A 20767-nucleotide genomic window follows, 5' to 3' on the forward strand; every position below is an offset into this window, starting at 1 on the left:
TCCTCATCCTCAGATCTGTAGAGTAACTGTAGAGACACTCACTCCAGATACTGAATTTCTTCAGTACTCTGACAGATGTGATTAAATTATTTCTGCGGTCCAGTTTAATCAGATAGATAAATACATCTGGGCCCGTTTGAAATGAAACTGTGATATACCGTGGTAAAGGCAGGCCCTCCACCGAGAGCCCTGACGGTTCACAAATTAAAAGCCCTGTCCCGCGGCTGGGCTGTCCGGACAGGCGGGGAGCAGTAATGGACTGATGGCTCTCTCGCTGCTGCGCTGGGCTGTTTAAGCTGGGCTGGCTGCCAGCGCTGCCACAGCATGAAAAACGTTCAGCTCTCACAAATATTAAGAAGCGTGCCGTCGGCCCCGGGCCCCGGGCCCCGGTCCAGGAGGCTCTGATTCGCGAACCGACCCGCCGGTCAGTCAGCTGGCCAGCGACACGGGGCTGATGGGCCGCTGAGCGGAGCGCAACAGCAATGACCTTCCCCCGCTCGCCAGGGGCAGGGGAGGTGGTTCCACGGCTCCACCACCATGACATCGCCGGGGGCAGGCCTGGGGCTCTCCCGCCATCAGCGCCCCCTGCTGGACAAACTGCGCCTGCACTTCACCGAGACCGGTTTTACAAAGGCGGGGCAGCAGGGGTGTCCCGGCACAGGACAGACAAAATCGCTTCGTCTCCTCCCTCCCCCGCCAGCTCGGACCCGTGCCCTTGAGCCCCACGCCACCCCTCCAAACAAAACCGGCGAAGGTCCAAGCCGGTGGCGCCGAGAGGGCCCGTCTAGAACCTCCACAGCTGCTGTGAAAACACACGAGACGCCTCTCGCTGCTGTCGCTGTTTATGCCCATGGAGGAAGACACACAAGTGGCACCTGTCATGACACCTGCGGGTTCTGGTACGCGTGACAGGACGTGGCCTGGGAAGAGAAGAGCTCGACACCTGAGACACCAGGGCGCCTCTCCAGGCTGTTTCTGAGGGCAGGGACACGACAGCTGTGCGGACCTGATCTTCCATGACCTCGTTTCATCCTTTTTCATAAAACAGCACCGTGTCACGAACGCCTGGTGAAGTCCCATGTGCTCTCGTGTGAATTGTAAATATGACTGTTGTAGCAATAATAATTGAAAGCCGTCTTGTCTTACTGCTCCAGCAAAGCGTATCTGAACCCTCAAAAAAACCCCAGCCTGAGACCCAGACACACCCTGCGGCTCGGTCTCCCAGAGACACGCAGCACCACCCGACCGGACCCCAGAGCCGGGCCGCAGAACCTTGAACAGCATCTTCCTTTTACAGCAGCAAGTTGTAAGCTGATTCTACGTAGTGTTAAAATAGCTAGGTAAGGCTCCTAATAATAATAATAATAATAACAATAATAACAACAATAATAACACCCCCCCCCGGGTCGGCGCAGGCTCCAGGCTTACTTGTCTGCTTGCTCTCCACGCTGGTTCTGCTGTGACCCAGGTCACGCTGGCCAGACGGGTCAGACCGGACCGTACTGAGGGTTCAGCCGCTGAGACGGACTCCGCTCGTCTGGTCTGGACTGGGAGACTGAGCACCCTCTCAGAAGAGCCGGGGAGAGGAGGGAGGGAGACGGGGAGGGTGCAGTGGGGAGCCCAAGTTATAATCCACCTTCCATTCCCTTTACTTACTTATTTATTTACTTTATTGTGTCTTTTATTCTAAGTGCTTTTCAGTCTAAGCTCATGTTAAACCCCGAAAGTGGTGGCCGGATCACATTCTTGATGACGCGAGGATTCTGGCCGGGGAAATTGATTTTGAATCGAGTGAAGGAGGCTTACTGTGTCTGTTACTGAGGGGCGACAGGCCTGCAGACCCCAGACTGGACACACGCTGACCAGCCTGTCTGGACTGCACACACACACACACACTTACTGTGTCTGTTACTGAGGGGCAACAGGCCTGCAGACCCCAGACTGGACACACGCTGACCAGCCTGTCTGGATTGCACACACACACACACACATACACACACTTACTGTGTCTGTTACTGAGGGGCGACAGGCCTGCAGACCCCAGACTGGACACACGCTGACCAGCCTGTCTGGACTGCACACACACACACACACACACTTACTGTGTCTGTTACTGAGGGGCGACAGGCCTGCAGACCCCAGACTGGACACACGCTGACCGGCCTGTCTGGACTGCACACACACACACACACTGACGGGCCTGTCTGGACTGCACACACACACACTGACTGACTGACTGACGCCTGCTCCCCAGAGCTACAGGAGCGACAGGAGTCCATAACGCCAGCTCCAACCACTACCATCGCACTAGGGGTCCGTCCCCACGTCTCCCCCAAACAGCACACTGGAGACGAAGTGCGTCCCCACACCCCCAAGCAGACAGCATTAAGAGCAGGGCTGGGCAGGGCAGGGAGACAGCCAGACTTCGGTTTCACCCTAATCTAATTCCAACACTTCAGGAGGCTTTTAAAGAAGCTTTAGAGAGAGTGAAAGACGGTCAGAAAGAGGAGGAGACGGAGAGAGTGGGCTGAGAGTGAGCAGGGGGGTTCCTTCCTGCTTGAGGAGTGTTTCAGGTTAATGACATTAGTGCAGAGTGTGAGCGTGCCAGCCTCCGACTCCCACCCCCAGACACGGAGTCAGTCAGACTCCCAGTGCGCAGCACTTCGGTCCACTGCAGGTTGTCCAGGCTTGTCCAGCTCTGACTACCCTTAACTGCTCTTTAGACTGTTTCCCGGCCCCCCCAGCGCAGTGCTGCGCACTATACCCTGCTGTACCACAGTAAGCCCCTGTGAAGGGTGCAGCCGGCGCCCCCGCAGTGTCACCCCTGCAGCCCCGTCAACCCCCTCATCGCCGCGCTCCGGCGCAGGAGGGGTGGGGGGAGCGCTGAGCTGTCGCACTCTCCTCCTGCTGGATCCCTGCTGGGGGCGGGGGAGGGACAGAGTCCTATACTGCCGACTCTCTCCTGGATCAGCACCTCGGCATCGATCGGGACGGCGAGGGGAGTATATGAGCGAGAAACGCCGAGTGGCGTTTTGTGTTCGGGGGGAGAGGCGCGACAGACGTGACTCTTCCAGGAGACACGCTCGGCTGGCGTCCAGGCGCAGGGCTCCAGGTCCCAGGAGCAGCAGGCGGGATCGCTGACCTGGGGCTGCGGGAAGCCCATTCTGATGTCGCACCCCCCCCACAGACATACACGGACACCCGCAGACACAACCACCCCCACACCCTCCCACACACACAGATAAAGCAGCCAGCAGGCGGGTTCAGGCTCAGTGTTTTATTTACAGCAGTCTTTATTGCAACTGGACTGGCCGGCGATGAGCCCTGCACACAGAGAGAAAACCGTCCGCAGTTTCCCTCCCTGCTGCCTGGAGCGCCAGAGCACCAGGGCGCCCCCCGCGGGCCCACGTTAAAAACAGCGTCTACCTCCGTCTCGCAGGCGTACAAAGACAGAATGATAAATAAAGGGCAGCGCTCCACCCACCATCACCCCACCCTGTGAAAACACCTCAACGCTAAAAACGAGACGAGCCGACCCCTGTAGTGAGGGGCCCAGAGGAGGCCCAGGGGCATCGGCAAGGGGCCCGGAGCAGGCTGGGTGAGCCCGGGCTGCTGCTCGGCCCGAGACAGTCCCGGACTCCGCTGGGAGATGAAGACGAGGACCGAGCCAGCCGCCAGTCGGAGACGGAGACACACACCCCCCCTGACCTGTCAGTCAGTGGCGTCCTGCGGGCTCTCTCCTGCCTCCTCTCTCAGCGACGGGGGCAGCGCTGTGCTTCCCAGCAGGCCTCTCCTCAGGACGTAGGGGCAGGCCGGGCCGCTGGGGATGTCTGCGAAACCTGGGGGGGAGGGGGACAGGACAGACGGGGTCAGGGGGGTCGGACAGGCCGGGACGACAGGCCTACCCCAGATCCATCAAGCCGGGTCAGGATGCAGACTGTCGGTAACACACGTCTCAGACGCCTCGCCCAGTGGGGACGGGGGTAGTACTGATCGGGACGGCCTCTTCCAGAACGTGCCGATTAAAACAAGCGCAGGGTGACCAGGTATCACCCACGAATCGGGCAAGCGGACGTCCGACTTGAGCAGGAGTCCTGCTCGCAGAAATAAGTTCTCGTACTTGTGTCTCAGCCCGTCTGGTGCACAATAACTCTCCTGACACTGCCTGAGGCCACAGGACACCTCTCTTCACACACTCGGCTCAATCGAGTCAATCAATTCAGCAGTAGTGTACAGGATAAGCGAGACGGAGACAGGAGAAGTAATGATGTACTCTCTCTCCCTTTTCCCGATACTCTGACAGAAGAGGGAGAGAGAGAAAGAGAGAGAGAGATTTCTCCTCCTGAAACACTGACAGAGGAGAGAGAGAGAGAGAGAGAGAGATTTCTCCTCCTGACACACTGACAGAGGAGAGAGAGAGAGAGATTTCTCCTCCTGACACACTGACAGAGGAGAGAGAGAGAGAGAGATTTCTCCTCCTGACACACTGACAGAGAGAGAGAGATTTCTCCTCCTGACACACTGACAGAGAGAGAGAGATTTCTCCTCCTGACACACTGACAGAGAGAGAGAGATTTCTCCTCCTGACACACTGACAGAGGAGAGAGAGAGAGATTTCTCCTCCTGACACACTGACAGAGGAGAGAGAGAGAGATTTCTCCTCCTGACACACTGACAGAGGAGAGAGAGAAGGACAGCCGGGCAGGAGCGCAGGAGCACCGCGGGCGACTCACCCTTCATGACGACCTCCGGCAGGCCGTACGGCTCGTACTCCGTGTCGTCGAAGGCCACGGACATGCGAGCGCGGTTCCGCCGGATCCGCTCAGCGATCTGCGCCGGGTCGGCGGGGAGGGGGAAGGCCTGCGAGAAGAGCCGGCTGTCCCCGCCAACCCCCCCCGCTGCCTCGGTCTGCGTCCCTGTGCCGCACACCTCCCGCCCCAGGGGGGCGCTGCTGTCACCCCCAGGCTCGGTCTGGCTGCCCACCTCTCTCAGCTCTTTCCCGGGGAGGGAGCTGGAGCCCGGAGCCCGGCCCTCGCTCTCCGCCTCGGTCTGTGTCCCTGCTGTGCGGACCGACCCGGGACCGGGAGCAGACACGGCGCCGCCCGGTTCTGTCCGGGCCTGGGCCGCTGCCAAGTCTCTCTGAAGCGCCCCTGGAGCCCGAGCCCCACGTCCCGCGATTCCGACCTCCCCCCCATAGGGGGCGCCGTCCTCTGGGACCCGCCCCTCGTGCCCACTCCCCGTCCCGGCGCAGGGTGGCCTTCGCTCATGTCTGCACGCCGGCCCCGGCTCCTCCTCCTCTCCCGCCCCCCTGCCTGCAGCGCCGTCGTCCCGCCAGCTGGGGGCACTGGCGTGCCCGAGTGTCTCTGGTGCTGCTACACACATCCCCGCCCCCCGGGCGGCGCTCGCTCCTGCAGCTCCGGGCCCTTCGTCCTCGCCAGCGGCGTCGCGGTCTTGCAAGTCTTCTCCGGCCGCCGCAGCGCCGGTCTCCTGGGCGCACGTGGCGCTGCCGTCGGCTAGTTCTGCCTGCGCGGATTTGGTCTGATTGGCTGAGGCTCTGAAATCGGCTGCTGCGGTCTGGCTGGGCATCACCTGCTGAGAGCTGAAGGCTTCCTCCCGACTGTGCAGTCCGGCCCGCGGGTCCCTGTCCGCGATGCCGGCCGCGGCCGTCGGCTCGTCGCGGCCGGAGCCCTCGGCCCCTGCACGCCTGCAGCGGGCTGCTGTGGCCTCCTGCGCTCGGTTATCAGAAGGCGCTGCCTGACGATCTGTGGTCGGCCCAGCTCTGAAGTGCATTGCTCTGGCCTCCTGGGCTCCAGCGGCCGCCGCCAGCTGAACCTGCGCCGAGGGAATAAACACTTCACGGTCAAGCCTCACAGCTCAGCCCCAGCGACAGCTCTGGCTTCCGGACACCAGCCAGCCGTGACGAACGCTGCTGTCGAGGACGCCGAAGAGACCGAGGGAAGAAGGACACTCGTGAGGGATGAGGTTCCTCAGACCACCCGAGGGATTTTAACCCTTCAGGACTGAACAGTGAAACGCGGACCAGGGGGCGCAAGTGGAAACTGGCACCGACGGCAGGAGACACGTATTTACACAAAGGGCTGTGGGAGCGTGGAACAAGGGCGACACCCCGACTTCTGTCAAGGAACAGCCGGAGATTGGCCCCCTCCTGGGTCCAAGTCCCAGACGTTTCCTTTGCTCTGTGACGTGAACTGGCGGTTCTACGGGTAGCTGTGGTTTGAAAAGCGCTCAGCACACGCCGACTCAGCCCAGCCCTGGCGCCGCTCCTCTTGAAACGAGGAGAAAACTGACACAGACCCCCCACCCCACCGCCGCCTCTCTCACCTGCACGCTGACCGGCCCGCTCCACGAACGCAGAGAGCCGCGGCTCCTGCAGGGGAGGAGGATCGTGTCCTCGCGGACCACCAGCAGCGAGTCCCGGCCCGGCAGCACTCGGGCCTGCCCGCCGGCGCCGCCCCGGCTCCGCCACAGGTCCAGCTCCTCGCCCAGAGCGCGGTTCTCCTCCCGCAGGCCGGACACCAGTGCCTGCAGCTCCTCTAACTGGGGGGGGGGGGGCAGAGACGTTCAGAAAGAAAGGTTGTTACCCCCCCAACAAAGAAATGGAACAGTCCAGTTTTCCCACAACGCATCTAGTCCGGCGAGAGCCCTATCCGAGCCCGCCCGCCCACTGAGCTCTGGCCCGGTCTGGCAAGAGCCCGGTCCGAGCCCGCACGCCCACTGAGCTCTGGCCCGGCCCAGCCCAGGGAGAGCCCGGTCCGAACCCGCCCGCCCACTGAGCTCCGGCCCGGTCCGGCGAGAGCCCGGTCCGAGCCCGCTCGCCCACTGAGCTCCGGCCCGGCCCAGCCCAGGGAGAGCCCGGTCCGAACCCGCCCGCCCACTGAGCTCCGGCCCGGTCCGGCCAGAGCCCTATCCGAGCCCGCCCGCCCACTGAGCTCTGGCCCAGCCCAGCCCAGGGAGAGCCCGGTCCGAACCCGCCCGCCCACTGAGCTCCGGCCCGGTCCGGCGAGAGCCCGGTCCGGGCCCGCTCGCCCACTGAGCTCCGGTCCGGCCCAGCCCAGGGAGAGCCCGGTCCGAACCCGCCCGCCCACTGAGCTCCGGTCCGGCCCAACAGGCCCTTACCCACACCTCGCACAAGAGCCCGCAGGGCACGGGGGGGACCCTGAAACTCACCTGCTGCTGCAGGCTGGAGATGGGTGCTGGGGGGAGCCCTGCGGGGTCCTCTGTCCCCGAGCCCCCTCCTCGGTCCGCGGCTCCTGCCAGCTCCTCGGCCGGCTTCTGGGTGGCGCTGCCCTTCTCTGGGTCGCCAGCTGCACCGTTATCTGGGGGCGCCGAAGGCTCGTTCTTCGCATCCTGCAGTAGGCACAGCGGCGTCTGCGGGTCCTGGAGCGATTCGGACGAGCCCTGGGGGGCGCTGTGCCCCGCCCCGCCCTGAGTGTCCTGATTTCCTCCGCTGGCTGGCGCCCCCTTCCTGCCCGGAGGAGGAACCGCAGCCCGGTCAGACGCCGGCTCCTCCTCCTCCCGCGGGAGCCGGGCCAGCCTGCGCTCGGCGGCCTGCAGTGCCTCCGTGAGCCGCTGGGTGGCGCCGTCCCCCGCTGCTTCCAGCCTCCGCCTCAGCTCCTCGTTCTCCCTCCGAGCCGCTTGGAGCTGCTCCGCTAGGCCCGGTGGGTCTGGGGCGGGCCCCGGCTCTGGCCCCTCTCCTCCCGGACCCCTCCGAGAAGCTGCGGACTCTGCCAGCGTGCCCGTCTCTGCCCCGCCCTCCTCGCCGGGCGCAGCTGCGGCCCGTGGCGGCTCAAAGAGCTCGTCCTCGCCGCCTGTCTCGGAGAGCTGGCTCTGGGGCGCCTGCAGCCCCCCGGCAATCGCCCCTCCGCTCTGCTCCGGTCCCCCACCTCCGCTCACTAGCTCCCCCTGCGGGCTCGTCTTCAGTTGTTCGCCTAGCCCCTGGGGGGCGCTGTCACGGCTCGTATCCCCCGGTTCCCTCTCAGCTCTGCTGCCTGAGGGGCCTGGCTCCCCCTGCAGGTTGGGAGAAGGTACTGCACTCCGCTCGCCCGTCTCCGTTCGGGGGGGGCCCCCCTGGGGGGCGGCGCCCCCTCCGGCGGGAGGCGTGAGGGCGGCCGCGGCCCGTTCGGGGGCCTGCCCCCCCTCGGCCCGCGCCCTCAGCCCCTCGTTCTCGGCGCGCAGCTCCTGCAGGTCGGCCAGCAGGCCCTGGATGTGCAGGCTCTGGCTCTCGAAGGCCAGGGTGAGCTGGCGCGTCTGCGCGCCGACGTGGGCCTGCAGGGCCCCCAGCTGGGCCCGGGCGTCCCTGGCCTCGCCCTCCTGCCGCGCCCGCTCGCGGCTCAGGCCCTGGCACAGCGCTCGCAGGCGCTCCACCTCCAGCACCAGCAGGACGTGCTCGTCCTCGCCCCCCTGCGGCTCGTGCCCCCCCTGCAGCGCCGTGCTGTTGCTGTTGTTCGCGTTCCCGGGCCGAGGGGCGCCCTCCTGCGCCCCGATCCTCTCCTGCGGGCCCCCCCGGCCAGCCCCGGCTCTCTCCCCCTCGTGCCTCAGCTGGCTGGCCTCAGCTTCCAGGAAGGCCAGTGCCTCTCTTAACTGGGCGCCATCCTCCCTCTGCTCCTCCAGCGCCCCCTGCAGGCGGGCGGCCTCCTCCCTCTGCTCCTCCAGCGCCCCCTGCAGGCGGGAGGCCTCCTCCCTCTGCTCCTCCAGCGCCCCCTGCAGGCGGGAGGCCTCCTCCCTCTGCTCCTCCAGCGCCCCCTGCAGGCGGGAGGCCTCCTCCCTCTGCTCCTCCAGCGCCCCCTGCAGGCGGGAGGCCTCCTCCCCCTGCTCCTCCAGCGCCCCCTGCAGGCGGGAGGCCTCCTCCCTCTGCTCCTCCAGCGCCCCCTGCAGGCGGGAGGCCTCCTCCCGCAGCTCGGCCGCCTGCCTCCGCAGCGCCTCGGCCTCGGCGGCGTGCTTCTTGGCGGCCTGCCTCAGCTTGGCGCGGGCCTCGGCCTCGGCCCTCCGCTGGGCCTCCAGGTCCTCCAGCCTCAGCTCCAGCTCCCTGCGCGCCTCCCGCAGCTCGTCCTGCAGGAGCTCGTGGTCCAGCTGCAGGCGGGCGGCCTTGCCCCCCTCCTCCTCTTCCTCCGCCGCCGGCGCTGCTGGCGTCCCCTCCGCCGGCCCCGAGTCGCGGCCCTCCACCGGCGCTGCTGGCGGCCCCGAGTCGCGGCCCTCCGCCGGCGCTGCTGGCGGCCCCGAGTCGCGGCCCTCCGCCGGCGCTGCTGGCGGCCCCGAGTCGCGGCCCTCGGCGGGCTCCCTGCGGGGGGAGCTCCCCGCGCCGACCCGCTGTCCTGCTGGCCCGTCTCCGCGCCGGCCGGGCGCTGTCCTCTGGCTGGGGGCAGCGCGGCGGCGCGCGGCCAGCGCCCCCAAGCTCTCGCCGGCTGGGGTGACCCTCACCGGGACGTCCGGCGCCGGGACAGCCTGCTGGGCTGGAGGACAGGAAGGACTGAGACACCGAAGCAGGCACCACTCTGCCACAGGCTACACACTGTCCCCATTCCCAATGTCCCCCCTGTCCCACAACCTCCTGTCCCACATCCAGCCCCTGTCCCACTGTCATACACCCCCGTCCCACTGTCCCACACCCAGCCCCTGTCCCACTGTCTCACACCCCTGTCCCACTGATCCACGCACCAACACAAGGGTTCAAATGATTAGCAAACACTGGTCAGTTTGTCTGAACTCTAGAACGCGGCGAGACTGTACGGGAGACTGGGGAGACTGGGGAGACTGGCCCGTACGCCGAGGCTGGGGGTGGGGAGGAACGTGCTGCTACATGGCTGGCAATCCGAGAGACAGCCGGAGTAAAAATAGCACACAGCACAAGGACGGGAGCTTCCGAGGAGCTGTGGAGGAGGCAGACCCTTCCCGCGCGAGACGCCTGCTCTGCACAGTCAATAATTCAGGAGAGGCAGGAGCGCCTCGGGCCGCTCGGGAATGACTCACGGCTGGTTAGGGGCGCGGAAGAGGCCGTCAGCCCGGAGGGGGGGGGAGGCGGCGGCGGCTCACGACAGGAAGGGTCACACGGCGCGGGGCAGCCATGGACTGGAGGTGCCAGGCCTTCAGGCCCCGAGGTCGGATCCAGGGACCGATCGATCAGTCGATCGACACTCACGGGCCCGTCGGACTCAGGGGCTGGCAGAGGGCAGATCGACAGGGGGCCTCGGGGGGGGGGGGGGGCGATTTTGCCCACACCTCCCAGCTCCAGCGCAGCGAGGGGGGAGGGGGGAGGGTCTGCTGGCAAAACGCCTCGAGGACGAGACGAGCTGCAGGGTTTCCCTCAGGATGGAGAAGCCTGTCTGTTGAGTCTGTTCATGTTCCCCTCGTGGCCTCCGGGTGGCAGCAGACGCACCCCGGCGAGGCCGCGGCGCTCACGTGGCGACCCCAGACACGACGGGATGAGTCACGGGCGCAGAGAGAGCAGCGAGCACGAGCTCCCGCAGGATCCTGGGCCCTGGGAGCACAGAGGAAACAAGCCGCTTCTGCACATCCAGCCCTCAGGTGAGGCAGCCTCCCAGAAACCCTTCCTTCCCCACCGGAAGTGAAGGGGCCAGGTCCTCGGACCTCTGGGCTCCCGGGCTCGGAGGGGCCAGATCCTCGGACCTCTGGGCTCCCGGGCTCGGAGGGGCCAGATCCTCGGACCTCTGGGCTCCCGGCTCGGAGGGGCCAGATCCTCGGACCTCTGGGCTCCCAAGCAGGAAACGGCCCCCCCCTGCTAGCCCCCCCCCCCTCCCCGTGCTCCTCCCAGCGCCGCTCACCTTGCAGCTCGGCCAGGAGCTTCGTCACGGCGGCCAGCTCCTGCGCCAGCGCCCGCGCCTGCTCCTCCAGCACCCGCGCCTTCCTCCGGCTCTGCTCCAGGCCGGCCCCCGCGGCGTCCTTCTCCCGCAGCGCCTCCTGCAGGGCGGGGAGAGGGACACGCGCCGCTCTTGAGACACGCAGCAGGCCGCACGCCCCTCCCACCCCCCCGCCAGCGCCCCGACACGCTTCTCCACTCCTGGAGGAGGTGGCAAAGCCGCACAAGAACTCCTGCTCAGCTGCAGAGGCCCGCAGGCGCCCCGCCACGCAGGTCTCGCGTGTAGCTATACAGGAAGTGGATGTGAGTGCAGGTGTGGCGGGTGATGGCGTTTATATCGAGGTATATCTCGAGCACCGGGGGGTCAGCGCGCAGCGTTACTCTTCATCACTGCAGCGGCGAGCCCCCCCTCCTCACCGGGCCCGTCCCGTGACCCGACACGGGGGACAAGGGGAGACGGCCCTACCTCCAGCCGGGCCTGCAGCTCCCTCTCGTGCCGCTGGCTGGCCTGCAGCTCCCTGTCGGCCCACTGCGCCTTCCCCTGCGCCGCGGCCAGCTCCTTCTCCACGCACTGCTTCTGCAGAGCCACCTGCCAGGACACCGGGGGAGCGGTCAGTGCCCATCAGGAGCGGTCAGCACCACAGCGCCTCCTGCACGGCCGCTGAGAGAGTCACTACCGGGGCAGCCAGTCCACTGGGCCGGGGTTCACGTCTAGAGCTGTCTGTCCACTGGGCTGGGGGGTCACTTCTAGAGCTGTCTGTCCACTGGGCCGGGGGTCACGTCTAGAGCTGTCTGTCCACTGGGCCGGGGGTCACGTCAACAGCTGTCTGTCCACTGGGCTGGGGGGTCACTTCTAGAGCTGTTTGTCCACTGGGCCGGGGGTCACGTCAACAGCTGTCTGTCCACTGGGCTGGGGGGTCACTTCTAGAGCTGTCTGTCCACTGGGCCGGGGGTCACGTCTAGAGCTGTCTGTCCACTGGGCCGGGGGTCACGTCAACAGCTGTCTGTCCACTGGGCTGGGGGGTCACTTCTAGAGCTGTCTGTCCACTGGGCCGGGGGTCACGTCGTCAACAGCTGTCTGTCCACTGGGCCGGGGATATTCTGAATTGCAGAGCAGGGTCTCTAGACCTCCAGGGAAGGGGGTGCACCCCAGTGTCCCTGCCCGTCTCCCCATTCCTTCCTCCCCCTGCCTCATCCCGGCCCCCCCCCCCTCAGGGGTGCTCCAGAGACCGAGAGTGAGAGAGCAAACTCACACCACCCAGGCAGAGCGCGCACTGGGAAGCAACAGAGATAAACATCCCAGCAAGGTCAAAGTCTCTCCCTCTCGGGTTACAGGCGCAGGGGAGTCGCACCGCGATCGGGCCTGGACTCCCAGGGCACAGGCAGGGAGAGGAGGAGGAGGAGGAGGAGGAGGTGCTAGACGAGGCTCACAGGAGGCAGGAGAGAAAACGGGACACAGCCCGCCAGCGCAGAGGGAGGAATGGAAACATTTACGCTCCCTGGCTCTGCCCGGCTGTAAACAAGCCCCCCCCCCTCCCCTCCCTCGCCGAAGAGCCCGTTCAGCCACTCCTCCGGGGACTAGACTCAAAATGACACTGAGCCGTTATCGAACAGCCGAGCCCTCCCCAGGCGGCACGCGGCTCGGACCCGCGCAGCGCAGGCAGGAGTGGGAGTGGGAGCGGACCGTCCTGCGCAGACCCCTCTCTCGCGCGCGTGAGCCGCTGGAAACGAAGTGGGACAGTGACTCAGCCCGACGGCACAGGTTTCCGAGAAAGACGGCGAGGCGAGGCTGGGGAGATTCTCCACGCGGAGCAGGGGGGGGGGGGCGGAGTGTGCGTTCCAGCGCCAAACCGGACGGTTCGGTTTTCCCGCCCTTGGGAGCATATGTGCGATTCCTTTCCGGGCAGGCGGGGGGGGGGGGGGAACGCTAGCGAGAGGCCGAGGCCACCCGAGTGACTCAGAGTGTCGCTCCCTACGAGTCGCAGCACCCGGAGGAGGGACGGCGCTGCAGACAGGGGGCGCCGCAGGGCGGGACCCGGCGGGAGGCTCTCACCTTGTCGGCCTGCGCCTGCAGGGTGTGGTGCTGGGCTCGGGCCTGCTGCAGCTCCTGCCCCAGCTTGCTGCTCTCCTGCTGCCACTGGCTCTCCAGGCTGCGGCACAGACGCTGCTGCTCCGCCAGCTCCTGCAGCACAGAGCACAGGGCCGTCAGACAGCACAGAGCACAGAGCACAGGGCACAGGGCACAGGGCACAGGGGCGTCAGACAGCACAGAGCACAGAGCACAGGGCACAGGGGCGTCAGACAGCACAGAGCACAGAGCACAGGGCCGTCAGACAGCACAGAGCACAGAGCACACAGCACAGGGGCGTCAGACAGCACAGAGCACAGGGCACAGGGCACAGGGGCGTCAGGCAGCACAGGGCACAGGGCACAGGGCACAGCACACAGCACACAGCACACAGCACACAGCACACAGCACACAGCCGTCAGACAGCACAGGGCACAGAGCACAGAGCACAGGGCCGTCACACAGCACACAGCACGGGGGGGTGTGAGACAGCACACAGCACCCAGGGGTGTGAGAGCTCAGGGAGCGTCAGGCGGGCAGGCGGATGACTCCCAGACCTTCTGGTGCTCTCTCTCCAGCTCCCTGCGGCGCTGCTCGGCACTCCTCCGGGCGCTCTCGGCGTTCTGCCTCTGGCAGCTCAGCTCCTCCGCCAGCTGCCTCAGCCGCTGCTCTGCCTCCTGGCACTGCGGAGACCAGCAGGGGGCGCTACCACCTCGCTCTCCGACAGATCGACTCGGACACACTCGGACACACCGACGCGCGCACCGACCTTGCTGCGCCCCTGCTCTGCGCGGGCGGCGGAGCGGCTCAGCTCCTCCCTGCACCGGGCCAGGCTCTGCTCCCGGGCCTGCAGCTGGGACTCCGCCTCCCGGGCCCGGCCCGACTCGGCCCGCAGGTCCCGCTCCAGGGACTGGACCCAGGACTCCAGCTCCAGCACGGTGGTCTGCAGCACTGCGGGGACGACACGGGGGGCACAGTCACTCTCCAGGGGCACTACAGCCTACACTACAACACGACAGCCGGGCCGTGCACAGGGAGATCTCCGGGCTCGTCACCTGGAAGGCACAGAGAGGGCAGGAGCAGGGAGACGGGGTGGGGAGAGCGGGCAGCAGGGGAGGGCCGGGGTGCTGCTGCCTGCCGCTTCTCCAGGTTTGCATAACTCATTTGAATCTGTTCCTGCAGCCGGAGACGAGCTCTCAGCTCTCCCCAGTTCACCGACACCTGTACAGTCTGATCATCCCCTGCTCCACACCGACACCTGGGGATCTAGCCTACTGACCTACTGACACGTTCAGCGTAATAAATGCTTACAACGGTTTTAAACTGTGGATTTGGATTTTTGGGATAAACTGACCCCTGATGGGCTGAAGCAGTTAGGAGGAGGAGGTACGGATGAAGACCGTACCTTCATTCTCTTTCCGAAGGTCCTCCTCCGCCCCAGAATGCACCGCGCTGTCGCTGTCAGCGATGTCATCAGTGCGCCGGCGGGAGGGGGCGGGCTTCTCGGCCTGCGGTCTCCGGGGGGCGGGCGGGCTCCTCTCCCGTTCCCAGGGAAACACGGAGGAAGGGGAGGAGCAGGCCGCAGGTCGCCGGGGAGACGCCTCCGACGGGCGGCCCAGGCGGCGGGTGGGCGTGGCGTCCTGTTGCCAGGGAAACGGTGAGGAGTCCCCACCCTTGGCGGGTCTGGGGCTCCAGTCCTGACCGCCGAGCTGGGGCTGGGAGACCCAGCGATTTAAGAATTACCCCCAACATCAGCTCAACGTCAGAGAAGCTTACAATCATACAACACGCTGGCAAGACCTCATTTACGGTCACGTGCGCCGGTCAGGCCAGCGGGCTGCTGCACAACATTACAGGTCTGGAAACAGGTCTTGGACAGAGAAACCTGAACCCTGAACGCCGAACCCGGAGCCGGGCCCAGAGGCCTGTGCGTCCCCAAGAGCGAGGCGGGGGACCGGGGGCCGCAGCTCGGCCCTGGACTCCTGCACCCCCCAGAGACGGCCCCGGGTCACACGGCTACCGAGCGAGGAAACTCTGCCAGACTCTCACACACCTTGACGTGTCGGGCTTGGGGCTCAGGCTCGGCTCGGGCTCTCTCCGCGGGACTCCGCTCCTTCCCCTCCCCACGCGAGTCTGCGGGATCAGGACACAGGGTCAGACACTGAGGGAGAGGAGACACAGGAGGGCAGGGGGAGAGAGAGGGAGAGGAGAGACAGGAGAGCAGGGGGAGAGAGATGGAGAGGAGAGACAGGAGGGCAGGGGGAGAGAGAGGGAGAGGAGAGACAGGAGGGCAGGGGGAGAGAGAGGGAGAGGAGAGACAGGAGGGCAGGGGGAGAGAGAGGGAGAGGAGAGACAGGAGGGCTGGGGGAGAGAGAGGGAGAGGAGACAGGAGGGCAGGGGGAGAGAGAGGGAGAGGAGACACAGGAGGGCAGGGGGAGAGAGAGGGAGAGGAGACACAGGAGGGCAGGGGAAGAGAGAGGGAGAGGAGAGACAGGAGGAGGAGGAGGAGAGAGGGAGAGGAGAGACAGGAGGAGGAGAGGGAGAGGGAGAGGGGAGACAGGAGGAGGAGGAGGAGAGACAGGAGGACGAGAGAGAGGGAGAGGAGAGACAGGAGGAGGAGAGGGAGAGGGAGAGGGAGAGAAGAGACAGGAGGAGGAGGAGGAGAGAGGGAGAGGAGAGACAGGAGCAGGAGGAGGAGAGACGGGAGGAGGAGAGGAAGAGGGAGAGGAGAGACAGGAGGAGGAGGAGAGAGAGGAAGAGAATTAGAAGTCAGCAGAGACAGGGGGAGCCGGCGTGAAGCGAGATGGGAGTGAGGAGCAGAGGCAGGACGCAGGACAGCCGAGAGGAGCTCAGCAAGGTCAGGCCCCCACTGGACACCCCAGTGCAGTGCGACCCCCAGCCCTGACCCCACTGGACACCCCAGTGCAGTGTGACCCCCAGCCCCGACCCCGCTGGACACCGCAGGGCAGAGCCCGGGTTCAGACAGAGGACAGCGCCCGCCCCGAGGGAGCAGCGCGGTGAACCGATGAGAGCGGACACAGGAGCCAGACGTACCCCCGTGATCCCGGGACGGGGAGGAGAACCCCGAGAGGTTCCAGCTGTGAGCGGGGAAGAGCAGCGAGTCTCCGGAGTGCTGGGAATTCTGCAGCTTCTCCAGTTCCGCCTGGAGTCTGGGAGGGAAGAGAGGGCGTGAGGAGCAGCAGGGCTGACCGGCAGCTGTCCGCGAGAACGCAGACGGGGATGACCGTCACAGCGCCGCCTCACCTGTGTCTGCCCCAGTCTCTCTATCTGCCCCCATCTCGCTCTCTCTGCCCCCGCCCCCTCCTTCTGTCTCCCCCCATCTCTCTCACCCCCCTCTGCCCCAGTCTCTCTCTCTCTCTCTCTCTCTCTCTCCCCATCTGCCCCTCTGCCCCCGTCTCTCTCTCCATCTGCCCCTCTCTCTCTCTCTCCCCATCTGCCCCTCTGCCCCCGTCTCTCTCTCCATCTGCCTCTCTCTCTCTCTCTCTCTCTCTCTTTCTCTCTCTCTCCCCCCCCCCCATCTGCCCCTCTGCCCCCGTCTCTCTCTCCATCTGCCCCTGTCTCTCTCTCTATCTGCCCCCTGCCCCCTGCCCCAGGTACGCACCTCTTGACCTCCTGCTGCAGACTCTCCCCCTGTTTCCTGGCGGCTGCCAGCTGCCCCTCCAGCGCACACACCTGGGTGCTCTTCACCTGCAGCTCCTGCTCTCGCGCCCGCTCCCGCGCCTCCCCGGCCTCCGCCAGCGCCTTCAGCTCGCGGCGCAGCGCGGCGGCCTCCGAGCGCTCCTCCTCACCCTGGTGGGGCGAGACGCGGGCGGGAGAGGGGCCGTCAGGGGCCGGGAACAGCCCTCCCGCACTGCCACGCCCCTGTCCCCTGCACCCCCCCACACCCCTCTTTCACCCACAGTGTGTGCAGGATGACCTCTGCCCCCTGCGCCCCTCCTTCAGCCTCTGCTCGTGCAGGATGACCTCTGCCCCCTGCGCCCCTCCTTCAGCCTCTGCTCGTGCAGGATGACCTCTGCCCCCTGCGCCCCTCCTTCAGCCTCTGCTCGTGCAGGATGACCTCTGCCCCCTGCGCCCCTCCTCCAGCCTCTGCTCGTGCAGGATGACCTCTGCCCCCTGCGCCCCTCCTTCAGCCTCTGCTCGTGCAGGATGACCTCTGCCCCCTGCGCCTCACCTTCAGCCTCTGTTTCTGCAGCGCGGCCTCGGCTGCCTCCAGCTGCAGCTGCCTCTGCTGCCTCTCGTGCTGCAGCTTCTCCAGCTGGGCCTCCAGCTCGCGGATCTTCTGCTGGGCCCGGCCCGGCAGGCCCGCCGTCCAGTCCTCCAGGGTCCAGCTCATCTCGGACACGGGCGCAGGGCATCACCGGTCGGGTCTGGGGGTCAGAATGTCATATGCTGTTATCGGACAGACCCACCCCACACCCCCACTGCCCCCTTGTCTTTCCCCCCCTGCCCATCTGCCCCAGGTACACACCGCGTACAGGTACCGGAGCCCAGCCCGCCCCACACTCCCACTGCGCAGCAGTCTGACCCACTCCAGGCTTGACCAAACTCAGGAGGCCTTCATACAATCGTACTGATCAAACCGGTTCTTAACTGACTCCCCAAACTGGTCCATGCAAATAGTCTCTCAAAACAAGGTGAGAAAAATGCATCTGCTGTGGTATGTGCAAGTCCCGCGGACAGGTGGTAAAACCTGGAGCAGATCAGACTGCTGCGCACTGGGAGTCTGACTGACAGCACTGTCACACCTGGAGCGGATCAGACTGCAGCGCACTGGGAGTCTGACTGACAGCACTGTCACACCTGGAGCGGATCAGACTGCTGCGCACTGGGAGTGTGTCTGACAGCACTGTCACACCTGGAGCGGATCAGACTGCTGTGCACTGGGAGTCTGACAGCACTGTCACACCTGGAGCGGATCAGACTGCTGCGCACTGGGAGTCTGACAGCACTGTCACACCTGGAGCGGATCAGACTGCTGCGCACTGGGAGTCTGACTGACAGCACTGTCACACCTGGAGTGGATCAGGCTGCTGCGCACTGGGAGTCTGACTGACAGCACTGTCACACCTGGAGCAGATCAGACTGCTGCGCACTGGGGGTCTGACAGCACTGTCACACCTGGAGCGGATCAGACTGCTGTGGGAGTGTGTAGTGGGTCAGAGAGAGTCTGGGCCCAGAGCCCCCAGTCTCTGTGGACACGGCAGCAGCGGAGTTCGCCATCGTGCCCATGGCAACCGCAAGCTCGCTGCCACGGTGACTGCAGAGCCGCAGCAGTGTGGACTCCCACAAGGCAACGGGCCCGTCAGACATCACTTCCTGCCAGCGGGCGCGCAGTCACTGTGTACACCACACAACCGCACAGAGAGCAGGCCACAGGCCAGAGCCGGTGTCCAGCGGGGTCAGGGCTGGGGCTCACACTGCACCGGGGTGTCCAGTGGGGTCGGGGCTGGGGCTCACACTGCACCGGGGTGTCCAGTGGGGTCGGGGCTGGGGGTCACACTGCACTGGGGTGTCCAGTGGGGTCGGGGCTGGGGGCTCACACTGCACCGGGGTGTCCAGTGGGGTCAGTGCTGGGGCTCACACTGCACCGGGGTGTCCAGTGGGGTCCGTGCTGGGGCTCACACTGCACCGGGGTGTCCAGTGGGGTCGGGGCTGGGGGTCACACTGCACTGGGGTGTCCAGTGGGGTCGGGGCTGGGGGCTCACACTGCACCGGGGTGTCCAGTGGGGTCGGGGCTGGGGGCTCACACTGCACCGGGGTGTCCAGTGGGGTCAGTGCTGGGGCTCACACTGCACCGGGGTGTCCAGTGGGGTCAGGGCTGGGGGTCGCACTGCACCGGGGTGTCCAGTGGGGTCAGTGCTGGGGGTCGCACTGCACCGGGGTGTCCAGTGGGGTCAGTGCTGGGGGTCGCACTGCACCGGGGTGTCCAGTGGGGTCAGTGCTGGGGGTCACACTGCACTGGGGTGTCCAGTGGGGTCAGTGCTGGGGCTCACACTGCACCGGGGTGTCCAGTGGGGTCGGGGCTGGGGGTCACACTGCACCGGGGTGTCCAGTGGGGTCGGGGCTGGGGGTCACACTGCACCGGGGGTGTCCAGTGGGGTCAGGGCTGGGGGTCGCACTGCACTGGGGTGTCCAGTGGGGTCAGGGCTGATGTTTTCAATGGGGTCAGTGTGGGGGTCAGTGCCGTGGGGTCATTGTGGGGTCAGTGCCGTGGGCTGGACACAGTCCCCCACCAGCAGCAGTGAAGACCCCCAGAGCGAGTTACAGCCACAGCCCCCCTGCGCCCCAGCCTGGGGCTCCCGTGTCGGTCACTCGGGCTCCGGGTCTGCGAGCCGGACCCACTACCACCCCCTCCCCCCACCGGCGTGACCGGTTCACCCGAGACGCCGCGGGCAGCGCGGGAGCGGCGCCACGCCGCAGTTCCCACAAACTTTCTGAACTCACCGCCTCCACGCCGCGCTGCTCCGCTCGTCCGGCGGGGCGCCTGTGTTTCTGTCGCGGCTCGGGGTCCGGTCCGGTCTGGTCCGGCTCGGCTCGGCTCGGCTCGGTTCTGCGGCTCCTGTGAGGCGACGCGGCGCTCGCGACTCCACTCCGCCGGCTGTCCCCACCTGGGCTCGCGCCGCCCGCCGCCCCGCCTTTCTCCTGCGCGAGGCCACGCCGGGGCCTGACGTCACGCCGCGTCCCTCCGCGGAGCCCCGCCCGCGCCGAGAGCGAGAGCGAGGGGGAGGAGCGCCGCCTGGCGGCCGCGCCGGGGAAGGACTCGCCAGGAAATCCGTCCGCTGACTGCAGCTGAACCGCTCCCGGCAAGATCCGGAGTACATCCGGCCAGCCAGCCTCACAGGAGCACAGAGACACAGACACACACTCACACACAGATACACATGCTCACACACACACTCACAGACACACACACTCACACACAGACACACACGCTCACACACACACACGCACACACACACAGAAGACACACTCTCACACACACCACACCACACTCACTCACTCACACACACACACACCACACCACACTCACTCACTCACACACACACTCACAGACACACACACACACACACCACACCACACTCACTCACTCACTCACTCACTCACACACACTCACAGACACACACACACACACCACACTCACTCACACACACACACTCACAGACACACACACCACACCACACTCACTCACTCACACACACACACACCACACCACACTCACTCACTCACTCACACACACACACTCACAGACACACACACACAGAAGACACACTCTCACACACACCACACCACACTCACTCACTCACTCACACACACACACACCACACCACACTCACTCACTCACTCACACACACACACACACTCACAGACACACACACACACACCACACTCACTCACACACACACACACTCACAGACACACACACACACCACACCACACTCACACACACACACTCACAGACACACACACACACCACACTCACTCACACACACACACTCACAGACACACACACACACCACACCACACTCACTCACTCACACACACACACTCACAGACACACACACACACCACACTCACTCACTCACTCACTCACTCACACACACTCACAGACAGACACTCACACACACTCACACACAGACACACACTCACTCACTCCAGGGGCAGTGTTCCCAGAAGCCAATTAACCCAGCAGCATGTCTTCAGCCTGTGGGAGGAAACTGCAGCACCCGCAGGAACCCCACACCCACACAGGGACAGCACGCAGACTCCACACAGACAGAGCCCCAGGTCTGGGACTGACCCCAGAGCTGCCTCAGCACAATACAGACGCCAGCTCTGCTGATACA

The 20767-nt window shown here is 65.6% G+C and overlaps 1 protein-coding gene across 4 annotated transcripts; it reads right to left on the bottom strand.

Annotated features, from left to right (window-relative positions):
- Positions 1 to 3262: 3262 nt before the first annotated feature.
- Positions 3263 to 19541, bottom strand: LOC148810733 (uncharacterized). 4 transcript variants are annotated; one of them, XM_088909059.1, is made up of 15 exons: positions 19368 to 19541; positions 17095 to 17290; positions 16525 to 16712; positions 15957 to 16072; positions 14956 to 15035; positions 14308 to 14617; positions 13672 to 13853; positions 13460 to 13585; positions 12888 to 13016; positions 11301 to 11423; positions 10800 to 10935; positions 7189 to 9470; positions 6343 to 6558; positions 4734 to 5832; positions 3263 to 3839 (listed from the first exon to the last, which is right to left on the bottom strand). In XM_088909059.1, exons 2-15 carry the CDS (start codon positions 17254 to 17256, stop codon positions 3712 to 3714), a joined length of 5277 nt encoding a protein of 1758 aa, XP_088765185.1. In that variant the 5' UTR covers positions 17257 to 17290; positions 19368 to 19541; the 3' UTR covers positions 3263 to 3711. The 4 variants fall into 4 exon arrangements, with proteins under 4 accessions (XP_088765185.1, XP_088765187.1, XP_088765188.1 ...); XM_088909061.1 differs by having other exon boundaries at positions 14308 to 14542; positions 19368 to 19540; XM_088909062.1 differs by lacking the exons at positions 15957 to 16072; positions 16525 to 16712 and having other exon boundaries at positions 14956 to 15063.
- Positions 19542 to 20767: the final 1226 nt, after the last annotated feature.

This window comes from Atractosteus spatula (genome assembly GCF_055471065.1).
Source record: "Atractosteus spatula isolate fAtrSpa1 chromosome 24 unlocalized genomic scaffold, fAtrSpa1.hap1 SUPER_24_unloc_1, whole genome shotgun sequence".
Taxonomy (NCBI): Eukaryota; Metazoa; Chordata; class Actinopteri; order Semionotiformes; family Lepisosteidae; genus Atractosteus; species Atractosteus spatula.